Source organism: Diospyros lotus, chromosome 10, assembly GCF_014633365.1.
Source record: "Diospyros lotus cultivar Yz01 chromosome 10, ASM1463336v1, whole genome shotgun sequence".
NCBI classification, from domain to species: domain Eukaryota; kingdom Viridiplantae; phylum Streptophyta; class Magnoliopsida; order Ericales; family Ebenaceae; genus Diospyros; species Diospyros lotus.
Genome location: NC_068347.1, coordinates 1515312 through 1532574, shown reverse-complemented (window position 1 = coordinate 1532574; position 17263 = coordinate 1515312). Strand labels below are relative to the sequence as shown.

Genomic DNA, 17263 nt, shown 5'->3' with positions numbered 1-17263 from the left:
AGCTTCCGGGGGGGGGGGGGGGGGGGTGGGGGGGGGGGGGGGTGGAGGCGGTAATTGACACCAAAAGCCACAAAACTTGTCTTTTCCAATTTGATGATTAAATTTTAATTAATTATAAAATGATCATAAAAATTTTAAATATTTTATAATGTAATTATATTTAAAAAATTTTGATATGTTCTCACCAAAATTATTGATGTGTCGATGATATGGGTTGATATGTCGATGACGTGGCACTGATATGTCGGCAAAAACATACTGAAAAGTCTTAAATGTAATCACATTAAAATAAAATTTAAAAATTTTATGATCACTTTACAATTAAATGAAGTTTAGTGATCAAATTACAACAAATATTAAAATTTTGTGACTTTTGGTGTGAATTACCCGAGGTTCGGGTCTTATATAAATTCAGAGTACGATTTAATACTTAATTTTTATAATTTATATTTATTAATTATTAAATTATCTAGTTAATACTAAATATATAATAGACGTACAATTTAATACATAAAAAAAAAGTAATAAAACACCACACTCAATAGTCACCAATAGGTAGGTTGTGGTTGGTCGATTGGAGAAAAAAGAAAGCGAGATGGTGGGTCAATCGCAAGTCATCGATCAAATAAGGGGAAAGGTGGGTTAGTCACGATTTGTGGGTCACTAATTAGAGTAAATAGGAAAGGTCAGAATCGATCGAGACAGTAATGCCCGAAGACGAAAGAGAAAGTAAAAGGAAAGATCCGTTTAATCAGTAGTTCTTCTATTCTTCTCTTTTTCAGCTCACCTCACGTGTAATTTACGTATTATTTTAATATTATATTAAGTAATTAATATGTGTAAATTATAAATGTTAAGTATTTAATTGGTCATATTTAAAATTCATGAAATAATAGACTTTTCATATAAAATTTTAAAAGAAAAATATGAGTTTAGATATTTTACATGTAACGACCCATTAATGGGTCTAGGAGTTATTAATATTTTATTTATGAGAGTTGAGAAATTTGCCCTATTAAATTAAATGAGTAATATTTTATATGGTAAATATATGTAAATAAATGTATGTGTTTAAATTAAATGGAAGATGGCTTGGGGCCAAGTGTTTAAGGCCAATGGAAGTGATTGGTTTAGAGAAAACTTACGGGCCTAAAATGGAAGTGGGTCATTTTATTTAATTGAGCCTAAGCCCACGTGTATTGTGATATGTTTAATTGAATTGAAATGAAATGAAATGGGTTGTGTCCCAAGTGAAAGAGTGCACATTGGGCCTAAGAATGTGTTGAGCTTGGGCCCATGTGCATAATGCTTGTATATATATTGTGTATTATGTGGATTAAAAGAAAAGAAGAAAGAAAATATAAAATGCAAAGTGACCAAATGGTCCTTACTTTATTGAAAAAAGTGAGGGCAATTAGGGAATTTCATAATGAGGATAAATAAAGAAAATGGAAAAGAAAATAGAAAACGAAAAAAACCTAAAAAGGGTTTGGATTTCTTTGTGTGTGTGTATGTGAGGTAGGGGTAAATTTGTAATTTCCCAAGAGGGTGGTTGGCAGCCACTCTTCCCCTTTTCTCCCCATCATTTATTATTTTTTCTTCAAATTTTTTCTCCTCTCGACGACTGTTTCATCTTCTCCTTCTTCTTCTATCATCTTCTTCTTCTTCTTCATTTTTTTACATGATTTTTGGTGAGCTTGGAGCTTCAACAAGGGGGGATGTTGACTTCATCAAGAGGCTTTTCTTCTTTTCGATTTTCTTCAACAAGGTGAGTTCCTCTTGCACTCTTTTTCCTTATATTGTGCAAGTTCTTTTTCTTTTTTGGTTGTATTGTCAAAGATATATATTGGTATTACATCCTTTGATGTTAGAATGATTTTTCGTATTGTTGGAAGTGTTAGATCGGGAGATGCTATGGCACACACCAAGAGGGGGGGTGAATTGGTATAATTAAAAACTTGGTAGAAACTTGAAAACTTTTTGACCCAATTGAGGTTTTAGTGACTTAAAACATAGAACATATGAGATGATAAATGTAAAGCAAGAAGAATAAAAGACACAAAAGATTTATAGTGGTTCGGCTTAAACCAAGCCTAATCCACTACCTTAGCTCCCACTAAGGATTTTAAACCAATTCACTAAAACCTCCTACTTACACAAGTAGGCCCTCTAGCTACACAAGCTAGGAAATACAACCTCCCAATTTAATGGGCCCTCTAGCTACTGCTAGGAAAATACAACCTCCCAATTTAATGGGCCCTCTAGCTACACAAGCTAGGAAAATAGAAACGATACAAATGAAAGAGATAAGCTAAGAGTTAACACTCTTAGTTACAAGTTCTCTCACAATGAAAAACAAGGCTTAACAATAAATTTACAATGATAGAACAGCCAAGCCTTGGAGAGAAAAATAAAACAATGAAAGCCCAAACACTGTAAGCTCGAATAAAATTATTTGCAATTGCTAGATCATCTCGTTTCTGTTCATTAGCCACTCCTTGATCATCCATGAGTTGTATATATAAGCATCCATAAGGATTGAAGAAGAAACTAGCCGTTTTTGTGACCGTTGGAGTTGAAAAACTAGCCGTTATAAAATCTGTGAAACATAATAGTCGACAGAAGAAAAGATTAGTCAACTATTTTTACAAGTAAAACTAAGAATAGTCGACAGACATATACTGATAGTCGACTATTTTTAATACAAAAATCCAATAGTCGACAGACATACTTGAATAGTCGACAGTTGCTGAAATGTGAAGAAATTTTTGAATTTCATGAACAAAAATAGTCGACAGATCAAAAGGCATAGTCGACTATTTTTACTCGATAGTCGACAAATGCTAAAATAGTTGACAGATGCTTAAATAGTCGACAGAACATTAAAAACAGTCGACTATTTTGAAGCATAGTCAACAGAATAATCCTGATAGTCGACTATTCTTTAGAAAAACTTGAATTTTCAAAACAACCTTATTCGATTCTTTAAAAACTCATTTTAATTATCTTTAAAACAAGTTGAGATTATCAAAAGTATATTTTTGAAACAAATCACACTCAACCTTACTCAATATTTCTTCTATAGGTTTTCATACCTTGCTTCAAAACTCATATACTAAAAATTGATTATCTCATTCACAAAATCCATATAGATTGATTTTCATATATTGATTTTCATATAGACATTCATCAAAACCATTTCATTACTCAAGAGTAAAATATCAATCTCCCCCTTTTTGATGATGACAAAACAAATATGAAAATCAAATCATTCAATTTATCTCTCCTTTTTTTGTCAAAATCAAAAAGATTAATACTCCCCCTTTTTGAGAACATACTGAGAGCATAAAAAAATAGGCTTCCCCTTAAACCAAATCCTCATAGAAATCATTCATCAAATTAAGCATGCATTCAGAGGCAAGCAATCATTGGCAAGAGTAAAATGTTCATTTTCTTTAGATGAAAACTCCCCCTTAATCAATGCATATATCACAACACTATAATTCTCCCTTATTGATAAAGATCTTCAACAAAAACATAGAGGCAAACTTATAACTCAAGATCATCAAAACTTAAAAACAGAGAGTTTAGGGATAGAAAATATACCACCAAGATTGAGTTTAACAATCTTTCTTACTCTTGGTTGGAAAAAAAAAAAATGAGCATCTTTTGGGGTTGAATTTCTTTTTCATCCCCTTTTCTTTCATGCTTGATTCATCCGCAAGGATTTCACTTTAAGTTTCATTTGGATGTCAAGCAACCTGCAAAAATAACTCATCCACAAGCTTTTGGTGCCCAAACCACTTTGGGGTCACCATAGTTAGCATTGAAATTTCTTTTTGGAACCCATATTTGTTTATATCTTGTAGGATAGTTTCTTATAAAGCATTTATTTACAGAATGCCCACATTGACCACAATAATAACAAGTGATTTTAGAATATGAGGCAAAATTTTGTTTTCTTTTCACAAAGCCACTTTGCCCTTTTCTTCCTTTATGAAAATCTTTTCTTTGAATCTCAAGAGCATTTTTCAATTCCTTTTTCTCTTTGTCGGCTTTTTCAAGAGATAATTTTAAATATTTATGTTTCTCTTGAAGTTCATCATTTTGAGCTTTCAACATTTTCTTCTCATTATTCCAAGAATCTTTTTCTTCTTTCAATAAGCTTAATTCTTTATCTAAAGTTTTTAATTTCTTCTTTAAGGCATTGTTTTTCATACTGATATTTTCAAATTCATTCATCAAATCATTGAATGCATCATGCAATTCATCAAGAGTAAAACTTAAAATTAAATCACTAGAATGGGAAGGATTCTCTTCTATGTTGGTCATAAGACATAGGTTGACCACTTCCTCCACTTGAGATTTGCCACTAGAGGATGAATCATATGTTTTCTTCTTGAACTTCTTTCCATACCTCTTAAATGATGGACACTCGGATATGATATGCCCATACTTTTGACATCCATAACATTTAACTGCATTTCTATATTTCTTTCCCTCAAGCTTATCTTTCTTCTTCCTTAGGTTTCTTCTTTCCAATTCTTTCAACATTTTTCTACTAAGAAACTTTTTGAATTTCCTAGAAATTATCATCAAATCATCATCATCATCATCACCATCTTCATCTTCATCTTCATCATCATCATCATCATCATCATCACTAGATGAGTGTGAAACTTTGAACAAAAGATTCTTATCTCTATTTATCTCATCATTATCTCTCTTCAACATGATCTCGTGAGTCATGAGAGATCCAACCAAATCATCAAAAGATAAGTTATCTAAGTCTTTAGCTTCTGTTTATCTCATCATTATTCGTTCAAATCTCGAGTTGTGTCAAGTCTTTGTTAAGTCTTGTTGATGGTTTCGTTGGGTTTGATCACCTCATTCTTCCTTCAAGGAATGACTTTGGTGGGTTAGGAAGCTAGAATAAGAGTTTTGGAGGGTTTGGTGGCCATTTTGAGTGTTTTTGTGGGTTTTTGGCCCCTTTTCGTCGTTCTCGGCCAAGTCGACTCGTCCAGGAGGTCAACTCAACTCGATTTCAAGCGAGTCAATGGCTCGAGTCGACTCGGATTTCCACCGAGTCGACTCAGCCGCAACTTGACTACTCTGCGCATGTCTCGCATTTTCGGCCATAACTTTTGATGCAGAACTCAGATTTGCGATCCGTTTGAAGCGTCATAAACTCTACTTCAAGGGATTCGATTTGATATATGATATCATATATTTTGGTTATGATTTGAAGGGGGTAAGTCTCTTCTTAATCCAAAACAAGCAAGATGGCTAATGTAAAGTGTTTTTAAATGCTTACTTTGATATCCATCAAACCCCTATAATGATAAAATATGGTTGAAGACACCTATATGTATATTTTTGGGGATCATGAGATAAGAATATAATTGAGTTGCATGAGAAAGTATGGTGATAATCATTTGGGAAGATAATAAGAGGTGATCTTGGTTGGCATGTCTATAATAACTCATGCTTGATGCATGACTATCATTATATGAATAATTTCCCTTAATCAATATGAAATGTGTGGAAGAGCCAAGAGCTCTAATGGGAAATCAAATGAGGATGTATGAACGCCATTAATCATAGCATTGTTAGTAGTTGTGTTGCATGGCATTGTGTTTCTTTATTGCCTCACTTTGTGATGTTGGATCATGGGTTGCATTCATTGGGGGGTCATGCTTTGTATGTAATGGGAGCGTGAGCATTGGCATAACACGGTTGGCCGGTGAGAGCTGACTTGTGTATGTTAGGCGAGCATAAGCATTAGGGCATTCGTGTGTGTGGATTCTTACGTGGGTGTAGCATGACCTGATGCTTGGCTTATGAAGGCTTGATCATCACGTTAATGCTGCAAGAGCCATTGCATTCCTTATATGTTGCATTGCATGGTTCCTTTGCGTGTGGTGGTGATGGTGGTGGAAATGGGCTTGTGCTTGTGGTGCGTAAGATTGTGGATGAAGGCCTATAACAGCTAGATCCTGTGACGAGTAAGACTGTGGGTGGAGGCCCACAGCAGCTGGATCTTATGATGCGTAAGACTGTGGGTGGAGGCCCACAACAACTTATGATCTTGATGAGATTGTGAGTGATGTGACACATGATGGCGATGGTGATGGATGTGAGATGAGAGCCTTGGGCTCACGTTCTTATTTTGGTAGCCTGCCTTTGGCTACAATAGGTTTGTATACAGGGTTTTGGGCGCTATTATGTGCATGTTCTTATGTGGGCCCCAAGGACCATATGTGTGTATCCATGCATTGATGTTATGACTGGGTAACGTGTGATATAACTATATGGGATTGATTGTGTGTCCCTATGCTTTGAGGACTGGTGTGTGTCCATATGTGGTATGATATGAATGATGTTCAGGGAAGTTTGGTCATATTCAATTTTCGTTGGTTTATACACTTGTCGAGCCTTAAGGCTCACTTTAAAAAATGAGTTTTGATGAAATGTGATGAATTATAAATTCTTGATAAATGATGTTGTCAAGCGTAGAAGACATGGATTTAAGTAAGGTTTACTTGTGGAGATTGTGATCTTTCCTTTGCTCTAAATGGTTTATGCCTTCAAATATTACCTTGTTGATATTTTCCTGTTGTTATATGCTTACTGAGTCTTGTGGCTCACCCTTGTTCTTTTTGTCATTCCAGGTAAATGGAAGATAAGAAAGTGGGGCGAGTTTCTGGTTAGATGTATACAAAGATGTCCCGGTCTCAAAAATTTATGGGTGAAATTTTAGAGAGCTTCTTTTGTATTTGTAGTATTAGAGCCTTTCATTTTGAAAGTGTATGAATGGTAAGCCCTAGACGAATGATGTAATATGTGTTATGGCTCCTTTGATAGTGAGCAAATATGAAAATGAAAATAATTTTTGACAAAATGTTAAGTGATGTTTGTATCTGTATCCATCTTGTATGGACTTTCTCACGAATTTCCTATGCTAGCGGGTAATTCGGGAACGGGCCCTGACATTACGAGCTTAGGATGAATTCGAACTAAATTGAAATTGAAATTAATTAAAATTTTATATCAAAAATAGAACCAAGATTACTTCGGTCTAGTCTTATTAAATTTGTATGTAAATACAATACATACTCTTGCAATACATATATATTAAGCTGTAAATATAGCAATTGTATATTGTTATATACAAATTGTTATGCCTGAAAATTATTGTTATATATGTATTGAATAAGTTTGATTCAATATTTGATCTAAAAATTTTAAATAATCAATCTTTGGTCATATCTTGATTTTAGATCAAAGACCATATAAATTACTATATATGTGTGTAATTTTACTTAACAATATAAATTATATATGGTAATTTATATACAATTTTAATTAACAAAATCAAGACTTGACTAAAGACGAAATTTCAGAAATTTTAAATCAAAAACTGAACAAAACTTATTAGATATTAGATTGGACCAAATTTTGAATAAGTGTGTTTGATTGGAATTATTTTTTATGAAAAATATCACATTAATGAAAATTTTTTCATAATTGCATGTTTGATTGCTTAACATTTTTCATAAAATTTTTTTATGGTACAACACATTAAAGCATATTTTGATCTATTTTCCATAAAAAATTGCAACTAGGGGGAGATGAGAATTGTTTTCCATGAAATTGGAAAATATTTTCCTTATTTTGTACTTTTGTATTAAATTGGTAATTATATTTTAATTTTTGTTATAATTCAATATTTCTTTTATTTTTTTTTATCAAATTTTGTTAACAAATAATGACAAAATATACATCATTACGTAAGGGCATGCAAATAGTTGGTTTGATTACCTGATCGATTGAAATTCGTTAACCGATTAAATTGAATCGAGGAGTAAAATTGAATCGAACTGATCAATTAATCTAAAAAATCGAATTAACTGATAATTGAAAAATTGATCGCAAATCATATAAATAGATTAAATTGAAGAAACGTAAAAAGAAAAAGAAAAAAATCAAAGTAATTGATAAAAAATACACAAAATTAAAAAAAATAACACCATTTTAAAAACATTAAAACAACCTCTTTTAAAGTTCAATCAATTCAGTTAGTTCGATTATTTTAATAAAAAAAATCAAACTGAAATCGAAAATAGAACTTTTAAAAAAAATTAACCAAACTAAACATATCCAAAAAAAAAATCGAACCAACAAATTCAATTAGTTCGAGTAAATCGAATTTTTGCTCTTCCCATCAATACGAACTCAAAAATTATTTAATGTTAAAATTGACATAAATTTCACGTGTTTTTGAAATTTATATTAACATATATCATTTTAATTTTTGTTAGTAGAATTTAACAAAATGACCAAATTGTAATGAAAATCAAAATTTAATAGTTATGGTGATAAAAATTAAAATAGAGTGACGACTTTATTTCAAAAAGACAAAATTTAGGTACCAATGATTTGATTTACTTCGAAATAAAATTAATTGTGAAGAGGGCTTTACCAATGAGTGCAATATCTTTAATATATTTTATTTTTAGTATCCAATAATTTATATTTTAAAAGAAATTAAATAAATCACTATACTTTTAATTCTGAATCCAAATTAGTCACTATATTTTAAAAATAACTAAATTACAAACTATATATGATGTTTTCAAATCTAGATTTAAGATTTAATTTGAGTATTTACGACTATATGAAGTTCTTTAGATTAAATGAAGAATAATGCTATTGGTACACCTTTGTGTACACGTTAGATTATACAAAAATGTATCAATGACAAAAATATCCCTCATGAGGCACATAGAGGCGAGGGATATTTTGATCATAATACCTTTTTATGTAGTTTAAAATGTACAAAAATGATGTACATCTAGCATGATTCTTAAATGAAAGAATTTACACTATTGAAAAATATTAGAATGACATATCATAATAATAACATGATTCTAAACTTGAAAATATAATAACTTATGCTATATTCACCCAAATATCAGTTGATAAAGAGCAGGCTGCTAATTGCAAATGAAAATAAATTTAAAAATGCATGCCCATTCACCAATTCAAGAATAATCAAATACTTGAAGAAAACTATTATACAGAATTTAACAATAACATACTTCATAAGCATCTTCTGTATCCTGCAAAAGAAACTCTAGCCAGACAACATGAAACATGTAGCTCCTTGATGAGACAGAGGCACAGTGATATTTGATCCTACCAGCACTAGGTGGCCGACTAATTGGTCCTGGTCAGTTCAATTTTTACACTAAGTTATAAAAATATTACTAAATTTTAATTTAATATATAATTTTATAAATATCGTCAATTATTATTAAAAAAAATTAACGAAATGTTAAACTGACTAACAACATAGACAGCTAAACAACACAAATGATCACTGAACTTTATACAAAAATACAAAAAAAATAATTAAACTTTACACTAAAATATAAAAACGTTAGCATTTAATTAGGCTCTTTTAACAGTAATTAACGATAATTATGAAATTATATACTAAATTGAGGTTCAATAAATTTTTGACTACAAATTAAAATTTAGTAACTTTTTTTTGTATCTTAGTACAAAATTTAAAGTTTAAGATTTAGGATACCATTTATGCCATTTACTCATTACTTTTACCATAACTTTTTACAATGTTAAAAACAAGGGTAAAAAGGAAAATTCATCTAGTGGGGCTATCTTTGACAGTGTCAGGGGATGAGAGAACAAATTGAGAAATTGGTGAACAAAGAGGGCAACTCAGATCAATGTACCTTAATTAAACTGCCTAAGGGAAGCTTGGATGCAAGGCAGAAATGCAACAATCATTCCATGGAAGATTAAGGAATAGCTAAATAGACAATCAATGAACTAGAGAGGATAATTATGTTGATACGCTTTCATATCCCAATCCCAAGCAATCAAAAATACAAAAGTTACCTATGGAGTAGCTAAGAGCACAGTAGTACAGCAATGAAAAGAAAAAGGAAAAGATTTATGCCGGAAAAATGAAAACGAATCGTGTCCTTACTCTTGGTGCTCCAGTTCAGTGAAGGAAAGTAGAGAATCTCACATGAAGATAGGGTACAAACAAATCTTTGTCTCGACATTTTTGTGCTTCTAGCATTGACATATCCAAACGTGTTCCACAATCATATGAAAAGGGGTCTCCAAGGGAGAATATGAGAATATCATTTGCAATGCCGTGCTTTTCTTTAGGACTATGTTGAGCAGCACCCAACTTTCTTCACAGCTGATACATCATCCTTGCCACCAACATTAATGGTTTGTCCCTTAGGCAAGGATGCTGGGTCATCCCCAGCGTCCAGAGCCTTCCTGCTTACAACACGATATATTTGAGTAAGTACTTCGGTGAAGGCATTTTCCACATTCAAAGACTCTAGAGCAGAGGTCTCCATGAAAAAGGTTTTCTCCCTTTCAGCGAATGCTGTGGCATCCTCAGTGGAGACCGCTCGCAGATGACGCAAATCTGCCTTGTTTCCAACAAGCATAATCACGATGCTGGAGTCTGTGTGATCACGAAGCTCCTTTAACCATCTTTCTACATTTTCAAATGTGACATGCCGAGTGACATCAAAAACAAGCAATGCACCAACAGCTCCTCGATAGTATGCACTTGTGATTGCACGGTATCTTCAATAAAGAACATGGAACGAAATGAGTATCATTATCAAAGTTGTACCGTGTAGTCAAGGTACTTGTCAATCAGGTAAAAAGCACCAAAGGAAACCTACAAAAACATATGTTTCAAAAGGCAAGAGAGCTAACTTAATTCACCACAGAGAGGTAGGTCTCCAATCTAATAACAGAAAACAGCAACATGTGATTGAACTTGAAATGTAGTTGGAAAAGGGATTAGTTTATTATTTTTTTTTTGGCTGCAAGGAAAAGGGATTAGTTGAGTTCCTTAGAAACTTACTTGCATTGTGCTAAAAAACCCACATGTGATGTTTGCCTATCCAACCATGGAGATTGTGTTGCGGGAGTAAAAATTTCAAGAAAAAAAGGAGAAAAACTCACATCAATCATCACGCCAACTGCCCTATATCAAGAAGATCAAGGCTTTGGCACATTCCTCTAAACCTTTAACACAATCTCAGTTCAAACCTAGTGATACAAAGCTAAGTTGCCCATAGGACTGGAAGGAAAGAATGCCCACCATCATACCACTTGATGTTGGAAGAACCATTTCAACATTCAAGTTTCCCTTTTGCCTGTCATCTCCTCAGTATTAACATCAAACAGGCAAGAAAACATTTGGTAATCGGAGACATATATTAGTCAAAGACAGTAGATTACTTAGAAATAACAAAAAGAAATAAAAAAAATTCTTTTAACTTCCATATTCATAGTACAGCTAGAATTCATCGCCACCGTCTTATTTAACATCTTGGGCCACCTGGCTCCACAGAGTTTCAACACATAAATATAGTAGCAAACTATTTGGATAGTAATATGGCCTGCATGAGTAAATAATATGCATGGAATGAAACCATGAAATTTTAATTTAGGAAACAAGCAAAGCCAGGGATTTTGATTAGAAAATTCAGAAGAATCCTAATGGCAACAGATGCCTTTGTAACTATTTTCTTTCATCCACTCCATAAAGCCCGGTTACCAATAGAAACATCCACTCAACAAAACCCGATATGCCAATTTTACTCAACCATAGTGAAGATTCGTTGCCCTTTAACCAAATATTAGAGCCTACAATAAGATTTCATTTCCCATGTATCTGAAACAGAGAACAATGGAAACTTCAAACATACTCCATTTGCATATTGCTTTCAATTTCCATGACAACAGTCTTAGGGACCGTCAACTGATTTTTCTATCAAGAAAGTGTCTTTGGAAAATAGTTTCCCAACTCAATATCCGCACCCTACATCAGAAAAGAAATTTCGCAACGGCAACTAAAGAAATAGAAAACGCAGATCCAGACATGACCAGAACAGAAACGCATCAATGACGGCCTTACGACGTGGCAGATCTCAGATATCAAGTGAAATCCACAACCAAAAGGCAAAAAATCGACAACCTATTCGGTTCACAAATGTGATTGATGTGAAAAGCCAATTACCAATCAAATCGAACAACAACGATATCTCAGAGAAATAGGCTCCCATTGTAGGTCAATCCATCCGTCTACAGACAATTAGGGTTTAGATATCCGTTCCGTACCTTTCTTGCCCAGCGGTGTCCCAAATCTGCGCCTTGACGACCTTGTCATCGACGTGAATGCTGCGAGTGGCGAATTCGACGCCGATTGTGGACTTGGACTCGAGGCTGAACTCGTTCCTGGTGAATCTCGACAACAGGTTGGATTTTCCGACGCCGGAATCGCCGATGAGTACCACTTTGAACAAGTAATCGTAATCGTCGTCGGCTCTGTAACCCCCCATTTTAGGCGTTTACGTATATAGATCGACAGAGACGGAGACGAGGACCCGTAGATCAGAAGGTGAAATTGAATCTCAGGGGCAGAGATCTGAGCATGTTTACAGAGAGAAGATGGAGACTTTCAGGAAGAGGAGGGAGAGAGATTCAAAGCTTGGAGGCTCTCTCAAGTATCTTTTGTGCGGATGTTTGGTGTATATATATATATATATATATCAATTTTTTTATTAAATATGAAATTAGTAATTATTATAATATAAATTACTAATATATTATAATATCTTTTGATGTTGGGAGGACCATCGAGTCCCCTAAGCGTCTGAACTTATGTAAGAGCGGGATTTTTGCCTTTCGATATGGTCCGTTTGTTTGTCGTAGTTTAATTAAAAAAATTATAATTTATAATTTTTCATATTATAATTTTTAAAATATAGAATAAGTTATAAACTTATTTATTATAACTTTTTAAAAGTTGTAGTTAAACAGTTGTTGTGTTTGATACCATAAGTTGTAAAATAACTTATTTTTGTATAATTGTTTATAATACTCTTAATAATTATAAAATAATAATTTAAAAATTAATTAGTGTATATATATAAATTTCAAGTGTTATAAAAAAATTAATTAGTATATAAAGAGAGAGATAGCGAGAGAGAATAAGAGATCTGAAAATGGAGATGGCGGTGGAGAAAAGAGACCATTGATTACGTGAACAAAAGAGTAATTATTTATTAAAAATAAGGATAAAATTGTCACAAAAATGTGACTGTTTAATCAGAAGCTGTAGAAGCTGGGTACCTCAGTTTTGAAGAAGCTAAATTTTACCCATTCTAAAAACTAGTAGAAGATATAAACTATAATTCTATAAGTTAAAACAAACACTATATTTTCACTTTTTTGAAAGTAGAAACTAAAAGTTATAGCTTTTAAGCTACAACAAACAAGCCCATAGTCTCTTATGATTAAATTAGTATTTAGAAAAGAGTTAAGAGTAAATATTAGTGAGTTCTTAAAGGTTAATATGAAATGCCATTCACTTATAAGGCGTTGCGTTTTATATAAGTCGAACTTTAAATAGTTGTGTAGGATTCTCGATAAAGTCATCACTCGAGATTTCTAGAATAAGATCTCTCGAGTATGAACTGCTTCTCAAGGTAGCAGTAGGGGCGAGCGTTCAATCAATTCAATTATCGAAACAACTAAATTGTTCAAACTGAATTGATTGAACTTGCGTAAAAAAAAAAAAATCGAACTAACCAAATAGATTTTCAAATTGAAAAATCTAAAAATCCAAAAAAATTGAAAAATAATTGACCTGATTGAAAAAAAAATTGAATATATCTTGTGGCTTGCATATCAAATACATCAAACAATTTCACCTATATATATTCATACAAGTTTAGTTTTCATAAAATCATATAAGAAGGATTTTTATTTACAAAATAGTTAAATTTTTTAATCTCTTAATTCACCCCCTCTTGAGCGACCATACTCTAAGGGACCAACAATTGGTATCAGAGCAGACTTCTAAAATAGTTGAATCTTTAATCCATAATTTTAACCTAAAAGAGATCTATAATGGCCTCGTTCTCTAATCAAGCCATAGCTGAAGGACCATCGTCCTCTAGGCCACCATTTTTTGATGGCACAAATTTTAATTATTGAAAAATGAGGAAGAATTCCTTTTTGTTTTTTTATAGATTATCAACTATGGAAGATAGTTAGGGATGGTTTTACCACAACTTAAACAAAAGAAGAAGAATGGACTAAAGATTATATTAAAAAACATAAAACGGATCATAAAGCAAAGTATATAATTTTTTGCTCAAATCTCCCCAGTGAATATGAAAAACTCTCAACTTGCTCAACATCTAATGAGATATGGAAAAAGCTTGAAATAGTCTATGAGGGAACAGATCAAATAAAGGATACAAAGATTAACCTCCCAATGTCTCAATATGAAGAATTTAAGTTGCTTTCAAATGAAAATATAAGTCAAATGAATGGTAGGTTTCAAAAGATTATAAACAGTCTTAAAATGTTAGGTAAAGAAATTTAAGAGGTAGATCAAGTTAAGAAAATACTTAGGTTATTATCTCTAGATTGACAACCTTTAGTGACTGTCGTGTCTCAAGCCAAGAACTTGAAAGAATTAAAAATGGAAGAACTAATAGTAACCCTACTAACTCATTAATTTATCTTGAATAAGATGAATGAAGATATTAAGGGTAAGAAAACTCGAGCTTTAAAAGTAAATGAAGAAATGAAATCTAGTGAAAAGGAAGAAGATGATGAAACCGCCCTCCTAACAAGAACATTTGCTAGATTAATGAAAAAGAAAGAAAATGAGCGCAAGAAAGTGCCTCCTACATGCTACAAATGTAAGAAAATTGGGTATTTGCAATATGATTGCCCTGAAGAAAAAAGAGATAAGAAAGAAAGGAAAGTAGAAAAGAAGAGATTCAAAAAACCAAATAAACATGCCTTTGCGGCATGGGATGAAGGTTCCTCAAGGGATTCATCTCAATCTGAAGATGAACAAGCACGTATGTGCTTTATGGCTTTGAAGGAAGAAGAAAAAAAAGGAGATAACATGGAGTTCGAAGAACTCCAAGAGGCATATCAAAAATTGTATCGAGAATATTAGTCCATCAAAAAGGAGTTAAAGATCTCAAAGAAATCTCATAAAGAAGAAAATAAAAAATTAAAAGATGAAATAAAGAATCTAGAGGAGAGATCTCAAGAGTTAAAGAAGCAAATAAAAAATTAACAGACGATCATTTAATTAAACTTCAAGAAGAAAACAAATCCCTAAAATCTCAAAACAACAAATTAGTAGTAGAAAAGAATGTCATTGAGAAATCATTAGCCACCTTGATCTCTAGAAAGAACTTAAGGCCAAGACCAAGACACAATATACCAAAGAGATAATGAAAACAACCTAAGTGGAGACCTCAACCTAGGAAGAGTAGTCAAGTGCAAATGTGTAGTTCAAACAATTAGAGCTTTGGATTACAAAATTATTAATGAAGTTAATGCACCTCATGTAAATGCATCAAGAACTATTAAAACATTTGATTCAAATGAAGTAAAAGTCAAGGGACTCGTCTATAGATGGGTGTCCAAATTTATGACGTGATTTTTTTTCAAATGTGCAGATGTGTATGAGGACCACAATGGGCATCAAATGGTATATGGATAGTGGCTGCCCACGGCACATGACAAATGAGAGAGATCTATTTTTAGATCTCACACCCAGGATGGAGGTTTTGTCACATTTGGTGACAATGCCAAAGGTAAAGTAGTTGGTATCGATATGGTGGGCCAGTCACATCTCACTACTATTAGAAATGTTCTTTTAGTAGATGGTTTAAAACATAATCTTCTTAGCATTAGTCAATTTTGTGATGATGGCTATGAGATTATTTTTAACAAAGGCATTGTCTTGTTGTTGATAAAAATAATTCCATTATTATTTGTGCTAATAAGCAAGAAAATGTTTACATTGCCGATATTGAAGAAATAAATGTGAAATGCCTAATGGTGAAAAATGAAAATGTTCTCTTATGGCATAGAAGATTGGGTCATGTTCTCTTATGGCATAGAAGATTGGGTCATGTGAATCCAGATCTAATTAGAAAAATCTCTAATAAAGATGTAGTCTTAGGGCTCCCTGAGATAAAATTCAATGAAATATTAGTAATCAAATATTCTAATAATATGAGGAATCAAATATTCTAATAATTCAAGTATATGTGGATGATATAGTGTTTGGAGGTACAAGTGAAAAACTTTGCTAGGATTTTGAAAATTTAATGAAAAGTGAATTTGAAATGAGTCTCATGGGAGAACTTACATATTTTCTAAGACTCCAAGTAAAATAAACTAAATAAAAAATCCTTGTTTATCAAGACAAATATTTAAGAGAAATGTTAAAGAAATTTGGGATGGAAAATGCTAAAACAATAGGCACATTTATGAGTACATCCACAAAATTAGATAAAGATGATCAAGGCATAAGTGTGGATCAAAAACTCTATAGGAGTATGATAGAGTCCTTACTTTACTTAATGGCAAGTAGACCCAATATCATGTTTAGCGTATGCTTATGTGCTAGATTTCAATCAAATTTCAAAGAATCTCATGTAATGGTTGTCAAAAGAATCTTCAAATATTTGATTGGAACTCAAAATATAGGTTTATGGTATCCAAATGGAGATAATTTCTAATTAGTAGGATATTCCGATGTGGATTTTGTTGGTTGCAAGGTAGACTAAAAGAGCACCTCCGAAATCTGTCAAATGTTGGGAAACAAACTGATTTCATGGTTTTCGAAGAAGCAAAACTCGATAGCTTTGTTAACTGTTGAATTTGAATATATAGTTGCCGGTAGTTGTTGTGTTCAAGTTCTTTGGATTTGCCAAGAACTAACCAACTTTGGAATTACTTTTAGGCAAACCCCTATTAAATGTGACAACACCAGTGCCATTGATCTTTCTAAAAATCCAATACTACATTCTATAACAAAACATATTGAAGTTAGACATCATTTTCTCAGGAACCATGTTCAAAATCAAGAAATATCTCCTGAATTTGTCCCAACCGATATGCAATTAGCAGATATAATTAAATCCTTCCCGAGGAAAGATTTAATTAGGGATAATAAACCCTTTTGGATAAGTTAGATTACTTCAAGTTTATGAATTTTCAAATCTGGTTTCAGATATATAAAAGGTCGACTTCTTATACTCAAGAGTCAACTCTTAGAACGTTGACTTCTCTCGATAAAAGTCAACTTCTGGAAAGCCAACTTCCTTTAATCAAAAGTCGACTTCCACTGGTTATTTCAGCGCAAATGACC

General features: G+C 32.5%; 1 protein-coding gene across 1 annotated transcript; it reads right to left on the bottom strand.

The window, feature by feature from the left end:
• Positions 1-9856: 9856 nt before the first annotated feature.
• Positions 9857-12567, bottom strand: LOC127812281 (ras-related protein RABA1f). Its single transcript, XM_052352683.1, has 2 exons — positions 12187-12567; positions 9857-10638 (listed from the first exon to the last, which is right to left on the bottom strand). Exons 1-2 carry the CDS (start codon positions 12405-12407, stop codon positions 10206-10208), a joined length of 654 nt encoding a protein of 217 aa, XP_052208643.1. The 5' UTR covers positions 12408-12567; the 3' UTR covers positions 9857-10205.
• Positions 12568-17263: the final 4696 nt, after the last annotated feature.